At 38.8% G+C, this 23,604-nt stretch overlaps 2 protein-coding genes across 2 annotated transcripts in view; both read right to left on the minus strand.

Annotated features, from left to right (window-relative positions):
* Positions 1-4,287, minus strand: part of LOC126501690 (prostaglandin-E(2) 9-reductase-like) — a 27,461-nt gene extending 23,174 nt beyond the window's left edge. The window contains exon 1 of the mRNA XM_050142511.1: positions 4,219-4,287. The gene's annotated coding sequence lies outside the window, so the exon portion shown is untranslated. The remainder of the gene's footprint in view (positions 1-4,218) is intronic.
* Positions 4,288-7,892: 3,605 nt separating this feature from the next.
* Positions 7,893-23,604, minus strand: part of LOC126501688 (3-alpha-hydroxysteroid dehydrogenase-like) — a 28,615-nt gene continuing 12,903 nt past the window's right edge. The window contains exons 4-9 of the mRNA XM_050142507.1: positions 22,746-22,823; positions 15,117-15,239; positions 13,713-13,822; positions 13,285-13,450; positions 10,971-11,053; positions 7,893-9,636 (exon numbers count right to left, since the gene is read on the minus strand). Coding sequence (XP_049998464.1) covers positions 9,594-9,636; positions 10,971-11,053; positions 13,285-13,450; positions 13,713-13,822; positions 15,117-15,239; positions 22,746-22,823 — 603 coding nt within the window. The 3' untranslated portion in view covers positions 7,893-9,593. The remainder of the gene's footprint in view (positions 9,637-10,970; positions 11,054-13,284; positions 13,451-13,712; positions 13,823-15,116; positions 15,240-22,745; positions 22,824-23,604) is intronic.

Genomic DNA, 23,604 nt, shown 5'->3' on the forward strand with positions numbered 1-23,604 from the left:
TGCACACAACACCCTCCCCCTAATCCATGAGCCCTTTTTTATGCTAGTTCCAGCCTGCACTTGAGACAAACCCACAAAACAGCTTATAGTGGCCAAATATTTCTTTTTTGTCCCTGATTCTGCACATGAGCCCAGAAGTCCAAGTCTTTTGTTCTCATAATGGTCACAGAAGTTGGTGCTGATCTGCGCATGTTACCACCTACATCGACACTTTCAATGATGCATGCAGATGTCAAAGTCTCGGAGTTTATTCTACAAATATACACAAATACCTGTCAGTTGAAACATATTTAAAAGTAAATAGGTAATAAATGTCATAGCTCTGTTGACTGTGGCCACTTTGTTATTTAATATTTTAAAAGTTACTTTTAAGGACTTTGAATATTTTATGATTTGGAGTTCTTTCTGTTTCTTTTTTGTTGTTGTTGTTTGTTTTTTGGTTTTGTTTGTTTGTTTGTTTTCCGAGACAGGGTTTCTCTGTAGCTTTGGAGCCTGTCCTGGAACTAGCTCTTGTAGACCAGGCTGGCCTGGAACTCCCAGAGATCCACCTGCCTCTGCCTCCCGAGTGCTGGGATTAAAGGCGTGCGCCACCACCGCCCGGCTTCTGCTTCTTAATTCTTTATTTCAGTCATATGTTTGTTATACAGCCCAGAGTAGCCTCAGACTCACTACAGAGTTCAGGCTGACCCCAGACTCACCCTCCTTTACTGCTTAACCTCCTGAGTGCTAACATGCCTAACATTCACTCTTTTCAAGACAGGATTTATTTATTTCACCATAAGGAATTGAACTGCATCCTTCCAAGCACACTGTCCACTCACCTGTGACCTTTATCCTGGGTTTATTTCATTTTCAATCTTTCATTGTGAACAAGTTTAGGCAGGGACTAACATGAGTTTTTGGTCGGGGGCTGGCCTTGCTGGTTTTGCTTCCCTGTCTTAAGAACTGACAAAAGAAAAGCAAAGAAAGCACTATCTCCCAGTGACGATATAGGTTTTACTTCAGAAGCTGTAGTTCAAACTCATGTTTTCTCTTTCTTTTTAGCATGGTAGAAATGAGAAATTTTACAAACTAACAGATTGTGTGATGGCCACTCTTGTCAACTTGACCATATGTGGAATAAACTACAATACAGAAATGGAAGGCACAACTCTGAGAGATTTTCGGCTTGGTTTTAAGTGGGTGACTCCATTTCTAGTCCAGACTTCTGATGTAGGAGGACACAGACCTTTAATCTGGATCTTGAGGTAAAAAGACATTTCTTCAAAATGATCCACACATTCTGGGCTTTTCATTCACAGCTAGCTGTTGTTAGATTAGCTAGACTGTAGCCTGTAAGCCTGTAAGTAATTCCAATAAACTCCTTCTCTCTCTCTCTCTCTCTCTCTCTCTCTCTCTCTCTCTCTCTCTCTCTCTCTCTCATCCTGACTAATAGACAGTTAACTATTATTTATAGTCAATTCTTTATATCTTGAAGGGTATTCTAATGTTGAAACACATCTATCTGAAATCTTGTAGAATACCTAAAGTGTGTGCAGGTTCCCTGAGAGGCCAGAAGAGGTTGTCAGATCCCTTGGAGCTGGACTTATAAATGCATGTTAGATGCTCTTTGTTACCCCAGCAGAGGCCATCCACCAGACTCCTTCCTAGAACTTTGTAGCAAAACAATAGCTATAGCTTGCTTTCCCCATCTGGATCTCCTGTGTATCCCATACAATGGGTGTTTCTTTGTGTTATTTCTTGGCTTATGATTGTCAAGATACCTTTCCCTTCACCCTTCAGAACTGCAACACATTAGCGAAACCTTTCCCCTCTGAGCCCCAACACCTCCATTGGGGAAATCTTCCTCCTAAGAGCTGCAACACATCTAATGGGGAAGTCTTTCCCTCCTCAGAGTTGTGACACTAATTCTGAACCTGAACTCTGAACCCGATAGCAGGGGAATGGGTAATAGCTTTGAATGCACTGTCACAGGAGACAACTTTCTGAAGGAAGCACTAGTAGCACAGGCATTAAGATCAACAACTAATAAAAAGGACCTCATGAAACTCAGAAGCTTCTGCATGGCAAACGCGACACCATTACTTTGACAAAGCAGCAATCTAAAGATTGGGAAAAGACTTTTTTTTTTTTTACCAACTCCACATCCAGTAGAGGACTAATATCCAAAATATGTAAAGAAAACTAGACATCCAAAACCCCCCAAATAGTTAAATTAAAAACAGGGTACAGATCTAAACAGAGAATTCTCAGTAGAAAAAAATGCAAATGGTTGTTAAACAGTTAAGGAGATGTTCAACATTTTTAGCTATCAGAGAAATAAAAGTAAATCAAAGCTACTGGGAGATTACATCCTATACCTGTCAGAATGGCTAAGAGCAATAACACAAGTGATAGTTCATGCTGGCGAGGACATAGATAAAGGGAACTACTTCTCCATTGTTGGAGGGAGTGCAAACTTGTACAGTTGCTATGGAAGTCAATATGCAGGTTTTTCCAAAAATTAGGAGTCACTCCACTACAAGACCCAGCATATACCCCAAGGACACTATATCCTACCGCAAAGACACTTTCTCAATTATGTTCATTGTGATTTTATTCATAATAGCTGGAACTGGAAACAATCTGGATGTTCCTGGATAAAGAATGAATTTTAAAAATGTGTTACATTTACACAGTGGAGTATTACTCAGTTGTTAAAAAAAAAGACATCATGAAATTTGTAGGCAAATGAATTTAACTAGAAAAAAAATCATCCTGAGTGTGGTAAGTCAGACCCAGAAAGACAAATATTGTATGTATTCACTTGTAAACGATTATTAGCAGTTAAATAAATAATAACCCAGAGAGGTTAGGTACAGAGGAGGGCTCTAGGAGGAACACATGGATCTCCCTGGGAAGGGGAAATAGGATAGAATTTTCTGGTGGCCTGGGGGCCAATGGGAATGAGAACAGGAGTGACTGGGAGTGCAGAGGCGATGGGTTGGAGAGAAAGGCGGATGTTTTTCTCTGCATATGTTAGAATCATTCAGTCATATAATGAACATATCCAGCACTTCGCCGTTCCTGTTTTCCTCAAGGGGAAAACTAAAACTCTGATTCTGGCTGGGCCCACTTAGGAATTTAAGAGAGAGGAGAAAGAGGTAGTTGTGGAGGTGGGATCTAGCGTTAGGGTGAGATCTTTGGTAGTGAACGCTAAGATGAAATTACATCATTGGTCCACAGCAGTTCTTTAGCTTCTTATCTGGTGATGGAATCTCTGCATATGATTCTCCCATGCTGAGCCATCAGGCGTGTGGTCCTAATCAGAGCTGTGTCCTGTCACCATCATGTCTTTCAGCCTCCCCAAACTCTAAACTAAATAAAAATAGAGAAACTCTTTTACACCGTTCTACAGAATGTATATTTAGTACAATTGTTAACCAAAATATAAGAAGGTTCCTATGGTCTCTTATGAAATAAATTAAGATAAGTAGCAATTCAAAGAGTAGCCGGCCATTTCTGCACACTCATAGTCACAGGAAGAATACAGAAGAACTTTTAGGGGAGGTAGGAATATTGTGTGCCTTGGTTGCGTTGCATTGCAGGTAATAATTTATTAAAACAAACAAAAACCCACGAAAGCAAACGAAGGCAGGATAGTACCGCCGCAGGTATCATCGAGTCAGAACGTGAAGTTCTAGATTCTGAAACTCGGGTAATTGCACAGTTGCAGAAGTCCTGGCAAGAATGGCATTTGTGTGTTTGGAAGAGGTGCACGCAGTGCATGTTGGGATATGTAGTCCGATCCTTGGGCGCAGTTTGGGGCTGGTGAGAAATCTCCCCAAGCCGAAGAGTGAGCGGTTGCTTTCAGACCCCAAAGACCCAGTATGGAGTCTTAGTGATGATGTCCTGCGCTGGCCACTGTGACTTAGCTACTTAGCTCCCATATGTCCTTGTCACCGGTCGCCTCTCCTAGATCAGACTTTCTCCGCAACTCTCAAAGACCCGGATGGGACTGATCCACTTGCAGAACCCAAATTGTATCAAAAGTGTCAAATTCCTAACAGAGAGCTCTCCCTAAGTGAGTGACCGAGTTAAACCCTACCTAGTTGCGAGCTACCTAGAAAGCTGACTGCAGCTTTCTTGAGCACATTATGATTCCCTCCCGCCTGCGCTACCACCCCACTCCCGCCGTGCCACTTTCTCCGCTAAGAGGATGGCATTTAGGAAACCTACCACTGTTCGTCCTCAATGCGGCGCCAGAAGGGGCTAGTGGGGGGGGGGGGGGAGGATCTAGATGATACTTAGCTGCTGGGAATTTGACATCAGAATCCCCTTGGTCGCCCCTTGATTGCGTGACTGGGCAATATGTGCGCCCCTCGTGGCGCTACCGGAGCAACCAGCCGCAAGGGTAAAGTTGCTGGCCTATGGAAGTCTGAAACTGAACTCTATGATCAGGCTACAAAATTCACATATTCTAAATATTAATCTTCTTAGAGTATCAGCAATACTTATTGAGATATTTCCCAAAAAATCCTATTTCAATTTTCACAGGATATACTTTCATGAACAAATACTTCCATCATTTGTGTGTGTGTGTGTGTGTGTGTGTGTGTGTGTGTGTGTGTGTGTGCTATTTTGGTTTGGTTCCTATGAAATCGGTTCCTATGAAACTCAGCTGGCGAGTTATGAAGTCCAGCCTAGCACCAAATTTGTAGTTCATCCTGCCTATGCCGCCTGACTATTGGGATTTCGGTGTGTGTCACCACACCCAGCTTATTTCTTGCTTTGTTTTGGGTTTTGTGTGTATTGAGATAGTCTCTCCTGTAACTCACAGGCTGACCTTCAACATGCCATGTAGCTGAGGATGACTTTTAACTCCTGATCTTCCTTTCTTTGCCTTCCAAGTGCTAGAAATATGGGTGAGTGATACCAAGCCTGGACTGCTGTTATTGTAATGAGAATCTTCGTGACTGTTCTTCAAACTTCATGAGTATTATGACCTTTTCTATATAGGAAACACAAAAATATTCTTTATTACCTTTGAAAAATTCATATTAGAGATCATCTGCTCAGTAGATGTTTAATTATGCCATAGCGTTAATTAATATGCAAAACAATTATCTAAATATACACCTATGTTTCCCTAAATTGTTCTAATATAATAAAAGCTGGGGAGTCAGAAATTGAGATAAAGATCTGTCTGATAAACATCAAGGAACATCAGAGAATCAATTGGCTGACCCTCTCTTTGTTCATTTTTTTTTCCATCTACGAGCCCCAGAAATTCCCTATTCTCTTTCCCTGTCCCTCCCTATCAGGCCTCCTAATTCCTCCAATGACTCTATGGCTCATCCCAGTCAGCCAATCGCAGACTCTGTCCTTTAATTCAAGGTGGCTTTATTGGACGTGTGGAATGACCGAGAGAATGATTCTCCTGCAAAATAAATGTGCCATTTTCAATTGGAAATCAAATATTCATAGTCACAGTAGGATGTATCTGGTGTGGTAGGTTACTCTCCAGAGAAGACCACTCACATAATCTATAGCCATTTGAAAGTCTCCCTTCAAGCCACTCAGGTACTCTAGACCCAAGTGTAATGCGGAGCATCTAGATAAGGGAATTTTAAAGACAAAAGGTATATCCTATTCTTTTGCTTGGCAGCTTCAGGGGGAGGCTTGCACAAGCAAACAGTTTAACAGAAGCCAAGATAAGTTAGCCATGGCATTAACTTTGGCTGCCTAGAATGGATAATTTTCCACAGGACTTCCTATTAAGATCGAAATCTAGTTTAACCTAAAATGGTCTCAGCAAGAACTCAAGATGGAGAAACCTCTGCTCTATTTCCATGGCACACTGCTATCTCTAGTTTTGAATAACATATTTAATTTTCGTTGTACATATGTCTGCATGTATGTGGGTATGTGGAAGCTAGAGCACAGCCTTGGTTGTTATTTTAAGATACCATTCATTTTTCTGTTTTTCATTTTGTTTTGTTTGGTTTTGTTTTCCTTGACATGATCTCTCACCAGTCTGGAACCTGCCAAGTGGGCTAGGAGGGCATGGATACACCTGTCTTTGCCTCCCCAACACTAAATTTACAAGTGTGTGTGTTACCATAGCTGTCTTTTTAAGTGTGGGTTTTGGGGTCAAACTCAGGTCTTCATGCTTTCAAGGACAACACTGGTCTGGCTGAGCCATCACTCCAGTCCTAATGTATTTTATTTCTGTATTTTCTTTATAAGTCAACTTCTTCATAATTCCTTCTGTTTAAGAGTAACTTTATTTTGTCTTATCAATATGTCATATAAAGTTCATAACCACCTAATAAACTTGCACAAAAGAATAAGTCTACAAATTCGTTTGCTATTGCCTTGGAATATTTGGTTGGTTTAGAACTGATTCAGTGACCCTATTGCCAGTGAGACTATGATCGTGATATAAATGTCTAGGTTATTTTTGTTCTTGTTGTCTCTTTGTTTCTGTGTTAAGAGATGTAAATTAAATAATAGTGAGATGATAATATTAGTAGTACAGGAAAAATTCAGAAAACTGACAACACCGAATGCTGGAAGACTCTGCCATGGATGTCTTCATTCATTGCTAGTGGGGGTGCATAATGGTACAGCTGCCTTGGAAGATAATTTGATGATTTCGTTTTTTAACTTAACTCTTTATTGATTCTTTTGGAATTTCACATCATGCACCCCAATCCTGCTCATGTACCAGTCTCTCCATACCTGCCCCTAACCCTGCAGTAAGTCCCCAAGAAGCCCCCTAAACATTAATTAAAAACAAAATAAACAACAACCCCACCTTGGTCCTCTGTCTTTGCAACACCTCTTCATTTGACCTAGTGGTATTGAGTGATGCAGTGTTTCAAACACTATACCCTTTTTTTCTGACCAATACCACTCACAAAATGTTCATTGTGATGAGCCAATGGTCTGGTTCAGGGCCTCTGGCACACCATCCTCACTGGATCCTCACTGAAACTCCTGTCAGGTCAGATGCTGTTGCTGTGAGTCATTGAGATCCTACGTTACTGTTCCTGAGGACAAGGCCCTTCACAAACTCCAGTAGGTCATAGATGGGGAAGATGTTAGAGTGGACCAACCAAAGGCCCAGAATTCATGTCTTGGTGGTAGCTGAGTTGTTTGGACTGGGCCTCTGGGACTGACCTCCTCAGGTTAGGGACAGAGCCAGCTCTCTTAGGCCAATGCCCTAGGGACCAGCTCTCCCATGTGGGGCAGGAGCAGCTCTTTTGCTACAGTGTCCAACTAGGGACACAGCCAGCTATCTCAGGGCAAGTGTGGGTGGTACCGGCTCAGCACAGCTTTCAGAATTCAACACACATATTTCATATGAACCTGTGAAGTAACACAGGCCACAGGCGTCATCACAGACACCAGTGGCAACAGTACCACAGATGCAGACATGGCTATTTTCAACAGGTTGGGTCCAGACATCCTCATGGCCCCAGTAGGTGCACAGGCCACCCTGATTGGTATGACCCATCAAGACCCTCAGACATCAAAATGGCCTCAGGCTGCTATCCAGACCCCATTTATCAACACAGCCGCTGGTGGCAGCGGAAGCCACAGACATCAACCTAGACCCTGAGTGCTGCTGGACCACAGACCCAGACATGACCAGCAATAGCATCCTGGGCCCAGATAACACCCTGTCGTCGTCGTGTGGCAGTGCAGGCCACCCAGATCAGCATGACCCTAGTGGCAAGACAGACCTTAGACACTAACATGGTCACAGACAGTCCCTGGGCATCTATGTGACCTTTGGTGACACCATGGGCCACAGACATCAACGCAAACCCTGGCTGTGGGAGGTCAATAAAATGTCTAGTTTTTATATGTTGTTTAATTTCTTTAAAGAAATTTCACATTCCCCATTATAATATATATTTTCATTTATTAATAAGATTATAACAGCTTTATTGTAACAACACATTTCATAGGATTTACTTTGTTATCGATTCATATTTTGTTAGATTTATTAATAGATAAGTAGCTATAAGTAATTATAGCTTTTTGATAATTTTTCCCTTTTCTTTAACAGACTTCAAATATATGGGTATAGTGGCATGCCTTTTATCTCAGCTTTCTAGAGGAATGAGGGGTGAGCATGGTGTATTTAATGAGAAACTATCTCAAAAAAATTCTTAATTGAGATATTTATTAACGAAATATATAAGTTCAGCTGTGTCCTTGGAACTCAGTAGATAATTTTTTTTAATTTACCTTCACATTCTTCTGGACCTTCTCTGAGCACAGCACACTTTTCTCTCTGATTTCGTTAGCATATTCTTTGGGCAAAAGATATTGCCCATACTTAACAATTCTTAAAACACTGTGCTGGTCAAATACAATATTTCAAATAATTTTTGAAAATTTATAGAATTTGTCTCATCATTGCTATATATTTTAACATTATTTGATAACACAATTTAAAATCTTAGAGATATTTTATATTTAATGAGTCTTACTTGTTTACCTATAAACACATACAATCATGTTTCACAGATCAATTTTTAAAACTAAGAAAATTTGCTGAGTATTGAGTTTATACTGATGTGAATTAATTTTTCTTGCCGTAGCTCGATAAGGCAACTGCTGAAACCCTTGAAAGTCTAGATCTCTATCTTGGATAAAATACATAGAATTACCTTTTACCTAGCATAAAATGATCAAAAACAAATGACATATTTCCCAAGCAAAGACATGATTGGCTTTCTTCTGTCTTCACGTCTGTGTCATGATGACTCTTTTAGATGAGTTCCCTTCTTACCCACCTTCCAACCTCCCAACCTTCCCACATGGAAATCTTATCTCCATGGTCTTGGAGCCCTGGTTCCTGGGCTGGTGAAGGAAGCCCTGGGACCCTTGGTCACTCCTGCCAGATGTGCCTCACTTCCAAACTAACAGCGGGATAATTGCAGAGTACTTTCTTCTTTCTCAAAGAATTTGAGGAATATGGCTTATCAATAACTTATCACTGTTAATTCCCCAAATGTTATAATTTCTTCTAACACCTACCCAAAAATATCTACTAAGTGATAGTCATCATCTCATGCCTTCAGTAAAAACCTTCTAGACAAATCGGGTTGGTGTCAGTAGGAGTCAGAAGGAAATAAACCATTGAAGTCACAGAAATAGAAGCAGGCAAGAATCTTTAGGGCAGGACCTGGTGAACTGACAAAGTGTTTAAAGGCTTGCTGCTCTTAGAGAAGACTAAGATTTAGCTTCCACACCCACATGGTGACTAACAACCATTGGTAACTCCAGTTCCAGGTAATCTGTTGCCCTCAGTGAACAAGAATATTCATGAGGAACACATACATGTAGGATACTCATATGTAAAATAAAAATAAATGAATCTTTCAAAATGTAAGAGTCATTGGGATAAACATCTTGATGCTATCTTTCAGACTTCTCACACAGCTCTGCGGACTTAGCTCTAGCTGACTGTGAATTGACAAAGACAAGGAGGTCTGATAAGAAGTGATGTGTTCAATGACCAGTATCCAAGACTTGTCTCATATCATGATGCATAAACAGATCTTCTGGTAGGAATTCAGACAAGGGTCTCCATGTTAATATTCATCAGTAAATGGATGATTGGGATGTCCATTAAAACTGCAATTAGAAAAAAAAAGAATGCCTAATATAAGAAATTGATTCTTCCTAGTTTTAAAGAAGGATAAATTCAAACGTTGGTCAGTAATAAAGGTTAGCTTAAGGTGTACAAGTTACTGCTAACAAGTTCATTTTCTTTTTACTATCAAACACAGTGTTGCATATTGTACTGGCTAGTTTTATATCAACTTGACACAAGCAAGAGTCATCTGAGAGGAAAGAACCTTAATTGAAAAAAATGTCTCCATAATATCCAGCTACCAGAAAAATCAATAGAAAATTTTTTAATTAGTGATTGATGTGGGAGATCACAGTCCATTGTGGGTGGTGCCATCCCTGGGCTGGTGGTCCTGGGTTTTATAATAAAGCAGACTGAGCAAACATGTAGAGCAAGCCAGTAAGCAGCAGCCATCCATGGCTGCTGTATCAGCTCCAGCCTCCAGGTTTGTGCCCTGCTTGAGTTCCTACCTTCACTGCTTTTGATAGAGAACTGTTATTTGAAAGTATACGTAAAATAAAAACTGTCTTTCCCATGTTGCTTTCATCATGCTGTTTCTTCATAGCAGTGGTAACCCTAACACATGATTTACAAGTAAAGTTTATAAATGGAAAACATTTCAATTTTTTAGACTGGGTCTCACATATCCCAGGCTGTCCTCAAACTCACCATATAGCTGACAATGATTGGGAGCTTCTGACCCTCCTGCCTCTATCTCCCAGTGTTGGGGCTATATTTGTGTACCACCATGTCCAGATTAACAATATTAAGACCCTTATTCTAGATGCATGCTTTGTAACTTGGTAATTTGAATACTTTACTAGTGACACAAATATAATTAACAAATATTCTTTTATTTTTATAGTTAAACATAAAGTACAACAATAACACCTCTATGTTTACCATTCTCTCTATTTTTGTACTATTTCTCGTAATTCTTAACTTTTTCCTATGCACAGAATAAGATTATTAACCCTGAGATATGTGGGAGCTGATGTATAAGCTCAGGTATTTAACTCAGGTAAAGTAGATGGTAAAGTATATGTGCCAGGACACAGCTGTAGAAAACCGAAATTTACACAGAGCTCCAGTTTGAACAAAGGCCTTGTATTATCCAAAAAGTTCTGTGGCTTGAGATGGGCAGAAGGCACATGTGAAAGTGAAGTTGACCCTGGTTCCACCATGAAACAGAGCCCTAGAGACAATCTGTAAGAACTCCCAAAGCAACTCATTCCCAGCTCACATTAGCTTTTGTCTTCTGCATATCGAGGTAACATTTAATACATTATGCTTCTTCTCAACAAACTGAAGCAATATATTGATCAAAGGTACTTACTAATATGCAGAATTGTATCTTAATTTTTTGTTCAAACCATCCAGGACTTTCATGTCCTCTGAAGTCAACTGGAATTCAAAAACCTATCACAGAAGTAGAAATTTTATTACTTTTATGTTACATATTGCAAGTCTGGGAAACCCAATCATATTCAAAAGAGTGGTACAGAGGCAATATTAAAAACACAGCAGACATGTCCTAAATCTCTTGATATCATTCACAATATTTACACTATTAAGAAATAACAGGCAGAAAAGAAATAAAACAATATTCTTACATAAGAAATTGAACCACCCAACTAGAAACCAAGGAAAACTAGGAAAGAAACAGAGATGGTGTTATTGAGACATATCAACTTAGAATATTGAATAAAAGACTAAAAACTGAATTTTAATGCTATGGGAAAATGGTCTTTCATTCTGTCACTTGTATTATTTTTAATAAAATGTTGGTTGGCCGGTAACCAGGCAGGCAGTATAGGCAGGACGACCAGGAAGTAGAGGAGGGACAACGAGAATGCTGTGAAGAGGAAAATGCAGTCTGCAGTCATAACCCAGACACAGACGAAGCAAGATGTGACTGCTTCACTGAAAAATGTACCAAGCCACGTGGCTAACACACACAAGAATTATAGGATAATATAAGTTATAAGAGTTAATAAGAAGCCTGAGATACTAGTCCAATCAGTTTATAATTAATGTAGACCTCTGTGTGATTTCTTTGGGACTTAATGACTGCAGGAACCCGGCAGGACAGAAAACTCAGTCAACATTTTAACAAAAGAATTTATTAAAATGTATGGACAGAGACTCCTATATCCCATTAAAAATGGGAATAAGTTTTATATAGTTTAATTTATAAATTGTCAAATGGTAATGAAGTCATCAGCAAATAGCCTAGGAACTGGTTTCCAAAGATCTTATCTAAATTAGAGATCAAAATTATCACCACTAGCTCCCAGTGTATTCAGAATAATGATTTTATGAATGTATAGTACTATTGTAAAGTGTGATAGAAGACAAGAGAAAATCAGTATCTGAACAGTTGATAAAACTGTTAAAGGTAGAGTGGACTGTGCTGTTGCAGTGTAAGCCAAACAAGCCCTTTCCTCCCTCAAGTTGCTTTTGGTCACGGTTTTAAGCCAGCAAAGGAAAACTAAGTAGGACATCCTATTCACCCAGTGTCAGCTATGTACAAGAGGGACTCTGTGTCAAAGTAAAAAGTGACAACTAACACTCAAGATTGTCCTCTGACAGCCAGACACATATCATAGTATATCCATATGCACAACACACACACACACACACACACACACACACACACACACACATGCACCTTCATGGGGGTGCATAGGGGGAGAGAGAAAGATTCTTAAATGACCTTATAGATGAAAGGAAATAAAAGAAATTTTTAGACTACTCCACCCCCACGAAAATTGTGATGTGTAATTAAGTGTAGCCTAAACTAGTTACCTAAAGAATAAATAGAAAACCAATGAAGGAGAACAGTTCTGCAACAGCCCAATCAATAGAAAACACTCACTGTCTTGCAAATGAGAAAACTCAATCCAGAGCAGCAAGATGGTCCAGGAAGTAAAAGCCCTTGTGACACATGCCTGAAGACCTGAATTCAGTACCCGAAGACCTGAATTCAGTCCCTGAAATCTATAGTGGAAAGTAAAGCTAACTACTGAAAAGCTGTCACCTGGCCTTCACATACACATCATGGCACATGCATGCATGAACACAAACAAACACACACACACACATCACACTCACACACACACATACACACACATAATTGAATATAATTTTAAAGGAGCCTAACATGCACAAAAATGTTCTGAGAGATCACAAAAGACCCACATTAAGGATATATGCTGACTAGTCTATGTCAACTTGACACAAGCTAGAGTTATCTGAAAGCAGGGAACTTCAATTAAGAAAATGTCTCCATAATATCCAAATGTAATGTATTTTCTTAATTATTGATTGATGGGAGATGCCCGGCCCATTGTGGTGAAGCCATCCTTGGGCTGGTGGCCCTCGATTATATAAGAAAGCAGTTTGAACAACCATGAGGAGCAAGCCAGTAAGCTCTGCTCATCCATGGCCTCAGCATCAGTCGTTGCTTCTAGGTTCCTCTCCTGGTTGAGTTCTTATCCCAACTTCCTTTGATGGTGAACTGTGATGTGGAAACAAAGCCAAATAAACCATTTCCTCCTCAAGTTGCTTTTGGTTATGACGCTTCATGACAGCAATAGTAACCTTAACTAAGAGAGGATATTTCACAGATGTTTCAGTGCCTACATCACCTGCATCATCTCTTTGATCCTCTTCTCTTTGAAACTCCTGGCCAGGGTCACAATCCCACGCTGCAACAGGTAACGTATGGCAACCAAGGCTGGTGTTTGCTTGTATTTCTTTGCCATGGTACAAAGAACTGGATCTTCTAAAAGAATTGGGCTGCTTTGGTCCACCCTGGAAGGGAAGGTAAAATGCTAAACTATAGAAGTTCAAATTATCTTAAGGATAAGAGGCCTCGAAAGCTGTTATATACTCTAAAGCATAGATATGCAATTATTCTCCTTAGGCCAGTAGAGTCAATATCACCTCAGATCTTCTAAGAAATTTAAATGCCAACCTCTCTAAGTAGGCTGAGAGTTAGATCCAGAAAGTTGTTAAAGGAATAAATCTATTTCAACAATGATATTTGAGATTTGCTGTTGTTTTTGATACCTACCATATTGGGTCTCGTGAACTTCCCAATGTACAGTAGGCAACCAGAGCAATGTCCTTGGACTTACAATACTCCAGCAATTTGCTCTGGTTGAGATAAATATGACACTCTACCTGATAGAAAACAAAATGATCAAAATGAAAGAACATGAAATTTTAAAAAGTATAATGTGAAATTTGAAGCAATAATAACATTAAGTAGCAATCACTTTAACAAAATAGATTTAATTACTCTTACAGAAAATTTTTTAAAATATGTATCTGAGAAAAAATAATTCTATGGACGAGTTCTTGGATGCTAAATAATCTGTTCTACTTCATGATGACATGGCTAAAGATTCTTGATGACATGTTTTATGACAAAAGAACCAGGTTCATAGGATCCATATGAATGTAGGAAACCCATAAGTCCAACATAATACAGAGAGAAAAGAAGAGTAAACAAATCCGTTTGCTCATGCTGACTTTCACTGTGATGATTCTTTCAGAACATTGATAGTCAAAGGCAAGCTCTTAGTCTCATATAAAATTGATTTTTATCTTGATGTGTAAAACATTTTATAGAAAATATTATGTAGGAATCCTAAAAGGAGCAGGTGAAATGGTGTAATAGGTTAAAGCACTTGCCTGTAGACCTGATGACTTGATTTTAGTTCCTGTGACCCAGATGGTGCAAAATGAGAACCAAGCAATCCCTACAATCCTCAGACTTACACATATTGCTGGCATGTGTGTGTATAAACAGTTGAATTGCAGCCAGAGCAGGAAGGAGTAGACTTCTCCTCTGATAGATGTTTGTTCAGGCAAAAGGTCAGCTCATAGTTCTCTGCCCAAAATTCCCATCATGATTTCACCATAACCAAGTAAGATATATCATGAATCTAAATGAATTTGATAGCTTCCTGTTAACTTCCCTGTAGCTATGACTTGGTTACTATACCTGAAATCAGAAGTAGTCAGGACGAAGGGCACAACCATCTAATATTCATAATATTAGCATCCATATTTTACTTTTGCTCCATCATTCTTTATTTCCCATGCTGTCTTTCCAGGACCTTTCATTCTGTGCACCATTCCCTCCGCAGCATCTTTCTCCTTCCAATTGCTTCTCATAGATGGAGAAGAAGTTGATCTTCTTCTCAATAGTCACACTATAACTCCTGTCTCCTTTGGTTGCCTTTCCTTGTTCTAATTATTATATCCTATTAGGCCTAAATTAGCCTCAATGTTCCACTGTCTTTCTCATAATTTTAAAGAATATGCTCTTATGTTCTTCCAGAGAGACTGTACTTTTAAAATTTACATCCCATGAGGTAAAAGAAACGGGGCTAACAACAAATGGAAATGAGTCAGTGGTGCAGGAAGAACAAATCAAGGCATAAAAGGGCAAGGAGTGGAAAGAGCTCACCTGGTTGCACACAGGCTTGTACTTGAGCCCTGGTTTGTTCAGGATCATCTCCAGCTGCCTGCGGTTAAAGTTGGACACCCCAATGGACTTGGCCAGTCCTGCATCCTTACACTTCTCCATGGCCTGTAGTGGAAGAGATAGTGAAGGATAAATTGTGCAGTTGTTCCAAGAATTGATGTTAAAGGGGATGCTCCAATCAATGCTGGCTTTGACTATCTAAAGATGGAGAATTTGTAAAGAAAATAGGGAGCTGAGGAAGAGAGATTAAAAAAAAGTCCCGAGTCCTTAAGAAATAGATGACATGAGAAGCCAGGCCAGCTTCTTGAAAAAAAGCATAATTCCAATCACCCCTATTCTCCTTATCAGCTTGTTCCAGCCAACACCACTAGCAAAAGCCTACCAGGCCATCAGAGGCCAGGCCACCTACCTGAAAACCAGGTAAGCCACCAACCCAACCAACTCTCACTTATCCCACCCAGCATGATCCCAAGTGCTCCTCTTTTCCTTGTCACCTGATCTGGACCACAACTCTGGCTGAAACCTTCCCTTGTCCAGAGGCCAGGTCAGCATCCTGAAATCCATGTAAAACCTCCCTCCACACATCCCTGAGTCCCCAACTTAACCCCAACCTCCCCACCTCTCCTCATCACCACTTCCTTACCCTCACCCTTAAGCTGAATACTTCCACTCACCAGATGACAGACAACACCCTGTGTACCAGGTAATATTGCCTCCTCCCCTACCTGTGCTCAGCCACCATAACTTTAACTGCCCCTCCTCTCCTTATCACCATATCCTGGCACACATCTCTGGTGGAAGCTTTCCATCCCATCAGAGGCCAAACCAGAATCCTGATCCCAAGAGGTTAGACCAGCATCCTGAACCCCAAAGACCAGGCTTACTTACTACCTGAAAAAAAAAAACAGGCAGAAATCTCCTACCCCACCAGAAGCCAGGCCAGCATCTGAATCTGAGAGGACCCCTGGTCAGATCAAAAGTCACAGACATACCTAGCCAAAACACTAGCCCCAAACTTGGGCAGTAATCCCCTGCTGAAACAGAAGCCATCCAGGACATCAAGAATTCAAGCCTCCAGTATTGGTGGAGACCCTCTAATCAACCATAGTCTATGGGATCCAGAAGACCAGAAAGGAAATAGAAACTAAGGAAGAAAACATCCATCCAACAAAGACAAATTGAGAAATCGTCAACTAGACCTATAATTACTCCAAATCTAGATGCCTAAAAGTGTAAGAACACAATGAACAAAACCCAGGGCAATATATCACCACAAGAGCCCAGTCATCCCACTACAGCGAGCCATGAATATTCTAACACAGCCAAGGTACAGGGAAACAATCTTAATGTCAACATGATGTGATGATAGAAGTCCTTTAATCGTAGATGAAAAACTCTGTTAAAGAGCTCAAAGAAAAAATGACAACCAAAATGTTAGAGGAAATCAACAGATCCCTTAAAAAATGGCAAGAAAACTAAGAAGAAACAAATAGTTGGAGAAAACAATGCAAGACTCGAGACATAAATTCGAAATACAAGCTATAAAGAAAACACAGAGTGAATATAGAAAATGAAAAATAAGGGTAAGTGAAGAAAATACAGATGCAAGCATCACAACAGAATTCAAGAGATAGAAAAGAGAATGTCAGACAGTGAAGATACAATAGAAGAAATAGTGTCCTTAGTCAAAGAAAATGGTAGAGCTAAAAGATTCCTAACACTAAACATCCAGGAAATCTGGGACACCATGAAAAACCCAAATTTAAGAACAATAGTAATAGAAGAAGGAAAAGAATTCCACCTCAAAACCTGGAAAATAGAAACAACATCATAAAAGAAAAATTTCCTAACCTAAAAAAGGACACGCTATAAAGGTACAAAAACGTTACTGAGCACCAAACAGATTGGATCAGAAAAGAAACTTCCTTTGTCACACAATAATCAAAAGTCTCAATATACAGAACCAAGAAAGAATATTTAAAACTGCAATGGAAAAAAGCCAAGTAACATATAAAGGCAGACATATAATAATTACACCTATCTTCTTAACTGAGACTCTAAAAGCCAGAAGGGCCTGGACAGTCTTGCAGACTCAGAGAAACCAACAATGCCAGCCCAGACAAATATAGCCAGCAAAGCTTTCAATCGGTATAAAAGGAGAAAACAAGATATTTCGTGACAAAGTTAAATTTAAACAATATCTATCCACAAATCCAGCCCTTCAAAAAGTACTAGAAGAAAAACTCCAGCCCAAGGAGATTAACTACACTCATATAAACATAAGCAACTGATGATCTCACTATAAAAAACTAAAAGAAGGGAAACAGACTACTACTACTAATAATAATACTAATATTATTAACAACAACATTATAGGAACAAACAATCAATAGTCATTAATATCTCTCAATATCAATGGACTCAATTCAACAATAAAAAGACACAGGCTAATAGAATGGATACAAACTAGAATTCATACTTCTGCATACAAGAAATACACCTCAACATCAAATATAAACATTATCTCATAGTAAAATGTTGAAAAAATTATTCAGTCAAATGGACCTTACAAGCACTCAAGTATAGCTATCCTATTACCTAACAAAACAGACTTCAAACCAAAATTAACTGAAAAAGCAGAAAAAAACTCATCAAGGAAAATGCTACCAAGATGATGACTGAATTCTGAACATCAATGTCCCAGAAGGGTATTGGAAGGGTACCCATATCTGTAAAGAAACATTACTAAAACTTAAATCACTCATAGAACCTTACACAGCAATACTGGGAGACTTCAACACTCTACTGTCACCAATGGTCAGATCATCCTGGCAGGAACTAAACAGAAAAATTACAGTCCGAAGTAACAGGACATAAATGGACCTAACAATTATCTACAGAACATTTCACCCAAACAGAAAATACTATACCTTCTTTTTAGCACTTCATAGAACCTTGTACAAAACTGACCACACACTTGATTAAAAAGTCTCAACAGATACACGAAGATTAAGACAATCCTATGTATCCTATTAGACTACCATGTATTAAAATCAGATGGCAAAAGAAACAGAAACAACATAAAACCTACAAACTCATGGAAACTGAACAAGTCTTTACTGAATTAACATTTACTTTATTAAATTTACTGAATTTTCATGCAAGAAAAAAAGAAAGAAATTAAAGACTTCCTAGAATTTAATGAAAATAAATACACAATAAAACCAAACCTATGGTATACAATGAAAGTAAAACTAAGAGGAAAATTCAAAGCACTAAGTGCTTATACATTAAAAAAAAAAGTCAAGAATGCTCATACTGATAACTTAACAGCACACTTGAAAGATCTAGAACAAAAAGAAGTAGATACACCCAAAAGAAGCAGATGGCAAGAAATAAACTTAAGGCTAAAATCAATAAAATTCAAAAAATAGAACAATATGAAGAATCAATAAAACAAAGAGTTGGTTCTTTGAGAAAATCAACAAGACAGATAAATCTTTTTCCAAACTAACTAAAAGACAGAGAGAAAATCCAAATTAAAATCAGAAACAAAAAAGGGGACATAACAAACACTGAGGAAATTCAAAGAAACAGTCATATTTCAAAACCCTGTACTATACAAAAGTGGAGAATGTAAAAGAAATGGACAATTTTCTTGGTAGATACCACTTACTAAAGTTAAATCATAAACAATTCAAATAGACCTATATTTCCAAAAAGAATACAAGCAATCTTTGAGAGTCTTCCAAAAAAAAAAAAAAGGCTCAGGGCCACAGGGCTAGTGGTTTTGGCACAGAATTCTACCAGACCTTCAAAGAAGAGCTAATAACAATGTTCTTCAAATTATTGCACAAAATATAAATATAAGGAACATTGCCAAGCTCATTTTATGAGAACACAGTCACCCTGAAACCCAAATCACAGAAAGACTCAACAAAAATGAAATTACAGACCAATCTCACTGAAAAATATAGAAAAATACTCAATAAACTGCTTACAAACATAATCCAAGGACAAATCAAAAAAATCATCGATCATGATCTAGTGGGCTTCATCCCAGATATACAGGGATGGTTCAACTTACAAGAATCTATCAGTAATCCACCATATAAACAAACTGAGAAAAAAAATAATCATTTCATTAGATACAGAAAAAGTCTCCAACAAAAATCAACACCCTTTCATGATAAAAGACTTAGAGAGATCTGGGATACAAGGAACATACTTAACATGATAAAAGCAAAATACAACAATTCTATATCCAATGCCTAATTAAATGGATAGAAACTCAAGGAAATTCCACTAAAATCAGAAACAAGACAAAACTATCAGCTCTCTCATATCTATTTAGTATAGTACTTGAAGTTCTAGCTACACAACTGAAGGAGATCAAGAGAATACAAATTGGAAAGTAAGAAATCAAAGTACTATTGTTTGCAGATGATATGCTAGCATACAAAAGCAACAATAAGAATTCTACCAGGGAACTCATACAACTAATAAACATCTCTAGTGAAATGACTGGATGCAATATTAGCTCAAAAAAATGGTAGCACTCCAATAGACGCATGATCAATGGATTAAAAAGGAAATCAGGAAAACAACATGCTTCACACAAACTACAAATAATATAAAATATCTTTGTGGAACTCTAACCATGCAAGTGAAAGATCTATAAGACAAGAATTTCAAATCTTTGAAGAAAGAAATTGGAGAAGATATCAGAAGACGTAAAGATCTCCCATTTTCATGAATCAGTAAGGTAAACAGAAAAATGGCCAACTTATCAATAACAATCTACAAATTCAATCCTATCCCCATTAAAATTCCAATGCAATTCTTTACAGACCTTGAAAGAACAATACTCAGCTTCATCTGGAAAAAGAAAAAACTCAGGAGAGCTAGAATAATCATAAACAATAAAAGAACTTCCAGAGATTTCCCTGATTTCAATCTCTGCTACAGGGCTATAATAATGAAATATGCATGGTACTGGCATAGAAACTGATAGGTGGATCAATGAAATCAAATTGAAGACCCTGATATTGATATATATATATATACATATACATATATATTCACACACCCATGGACACCTGATTTTCAACAAAGAAGCCAAAATAATACAATGGAAATAGGAAGCCTCTTCAAACAAATGGTACTTGCATAACAGGATATTCAAATCTAAAAGTATGCAAAAAGATCAATATATTTCACCCTGTAAAAAACTCAAGTCCAAATGAAACAAAGACCTCAACATAAACCCAAATACACTGAACCTGATGTAAGAGAAAATGGGGAATACCTTGAACACATTGGCACAGGAAACAAGTTCCTTAATAGAACAGCAATAGAGCAAACTCTGAGATGCACAATTAATAAGTGGAATGTCATAAAACTGAAAAGCCTCTGTAAGGCAAAGGACACTGTCAATAGGACAAAACAGCCTACAGAATGGGAAAAGATCTTCACCATATCAACATCTGACAGCAGACTGAATTCCACAATATATAAAAAACTCAAAAAACTAGACATCAAAAACCAAATAATTCAATTTTTAAAATGTGGTATAAATCTAAACAGAGAATTCTCAACAGAAGAATCTCAAATGACTGTGAAATACTTAAGGAGATGTTCAACATCCTTAGCCATCAGGGAAATGCAGATAAAAATCACTGTGAGATTCCACCTTACACCTGTCAGAATGGCTAAGATCAAAAGCACAAGCAACAGCTCATGCTGGAAAGAACATGGGGGAAAGCAAACACTCCTCCATTGCTGATGGGAGTACAAACAGATACAGCCACTTTGGAAAGCAATATGGTTATTTCTCAGAAAATTGGGAATCAATCTATCATAAGACCCAGCATACCACCCTTGAGCATATGCCCAAAGAATGTTCAATCATACTACAAGGACCCTTGTTCAACTGTGTTCATAGCAGCTTTATTCACAATAGCCAGAACCTGGAACCAACCTAGATGTCCCTCAATCAAGGGATGGATAAAGAAAATATGGTATATTTACACAACGGAGTACTACTCAGATGTTAAAATCAATGACAAAATGAAATTTAAGGGCTAATGGATGGAATTAGAAAAAAAATCATCCTGAATGAGGTAACCTAGACCCAGAAAGACAAATATAGTTTTATACTCACTTTTAAGTTGATATTATCTATAAAATAAAGGATCCATGCTACAATCCATAGACCCAGAGTGGCTAAGTAACAAGGAGGGCTCAAGGGGATACTTGGATCTCCCTGGGAAGAAGAAATCCAAGAGATTTCTTGGATGAACTGGGGGCAGGTAGGGATAAGAATACAAGGGATCAGGCAGAGGTTGGAGGGAAAACATTGAAAGAATGAACTTAAAGGGGTCAGGGTCAGATAGAAACCCGGTGCAAGGGAAACTCCCAGGAATGTACAAAGATGACCCCTGGTAAGACGCTAGCATAAGGGGATATGGAGCCTGAAATGACCACCTCCTATGACCAGACAAGACTACCAGTGGAGGGACTGGGACACCAACCCAGGCACATAACCGTAGACCTTAAGTCTGCTCTGCCTAAGGGTTGTGCAATAGTGACACAGACTGTGGGACTGGCCAATCAATGACAGGTTTAGTCTGAGATTCATGCCAACAGAGTAAGAGTGAGCCACCCCTGACACTGCTTGGAACACCATGACTCAGAAGCTGAATGACCCAGATAGCTAGGATAGACCTAAACATGACAAGAGAAAAAGAAAGTCAATATAATGATGTCTAATGCTATTCTCCTATACTCATAGATTAGTGCCTAAACCAATACTCATCAGAAAGACCTCATCCAGTAACTGGTGAGAACAGATGCAGAGACCCACAGTCAAATATTATGCTGGGCTTGAGGAATCCTGCTGACGAGATGGAGCCAGAGGGGTCAAAGATATTACAAGAAACCCCACAGAATCAACTAACCTGGGCTTATAGGAGCTCAAAGAGACTGAACCCAGAACCAGGGAACCTGCATGGAACTGACCTACACTCTCTGCATATGCATGATAGTTGTGTAGTTTGGTTTTCTTCTGGTACTCCTAACAGTGGGGGCAAGGGGTTTCTCTGACTCTTTTGCTGGCTTTTTGGGCCCTGTTCCTCATATTGGGTAGCCTTGCCCAATCTTAATACAAGGTTAGGTGGTTAATTTTATTACAACTTGATATGCCACGTTTTACCAGTGTCCATGGGAGGCCTGCCCGGATGGAGGGAGTTGGAGGGGAGGTGAATGGAAGGGACTGGAAGGAGAGAAAGGGAAGGGAAAATGAGGCTGAAATGCTCAATACATACATGCATGCATACATACATACGTATGTATGTACATACATACATACATGAGAAATGGATGACATTCCAACATTTTTTGGAAAGAGATTTCTAAACCCCTGCCCTCCATTCTTCTCCATTCTTACTATTTTCCAATAATGAATTCCTTCAATGATTCCATCAAAACCATTCTTATAAAAGCTACAAATTTCTAGACTGAGCCAGGTACATTCTATTCTCACAGGTGAAGGTAATACCTGACTCAGATTCTCACTATATTCACTCTGTATTCTCTCCTCTGAGAACTCACCTCCCATGTGTCACAAATATTCACCGGGTCCACCAACAGATTTCCATGTTCATCTCTTGGAAATAACTCAGCTCCAGGCTGGAATAGAATCATCCATTTTAAAGACTTTACCACACTCATATTATCACATTTGGTCACACTGCCAGGTCTCTCAGAGTCTGGGTCATGAAACCTTCCCAATTAAGCAGGACATTATTTTAGATACATTCGGAGTGACAAAGGATGAAACTTTAAAGATTGGCATCCCCTAATCTTTTATATTTTTCTTATGCTTAAATAGTGCTTTCTTCAAAGTCCTAATGGTGTCTTGCATTACTTTTGTTATTATTTCAGACCCTATATTTCCCTATAGGAAAATGCCTCTACCTTCTTGGTGAATCTAGTAATTATATGAACTTGGTCTCTGGCAATAACAGATCATGATTTGAGCAAAACAATTCACTATCACAGTGGACAGAATATTGTGTAAGGTCATGTACAATTAAACTGGACCATCAGTCAGACTTTCTTTTCAGGATTAACGTGGGTTAGAAAGCCAGAGTAACTCTCAAGTTTTACCAGTCATGAATTTTGAATTGCCACGAGACCATATCTTCTACTAATAGCAATGACAAGCCCCAACTAAATAGACAAGGTGTAGAAATAAGGAATGGAGAAAATATGTCTGATGCTGATGCTATTCATATCTTTAAATGTAGTCATGGCTTGGACATCCCAGTTATGTAACGTAATAGCCTCCATTGCACAAACTAGCTTAAGTTTTCCATGTAATTTTATAGCAAGAAATCTGCACAACACTGTTATTAATGGCTAAATGCCATCTACAAAACCCCACCACCATGAAATATTAAGACAAATA

This window comes from Alexandromys fortis, unplaced genomic scaffold (assembly GCF_014885135.2).
Source record: "Alexandromys fortis isolate MF-2015 unplaced genomic scaffold, M_Fortis_MF-2015_v1.1 scaffold_5, whole genome shotgun sequence".
Classification (NCBI taxonomy): domain Eukaryota; kingdom Metazoa; phylum Chordata; class Mammalia; order Rodentia; family Cricetidae; genus Alexandromys; species Alexandromys fortis.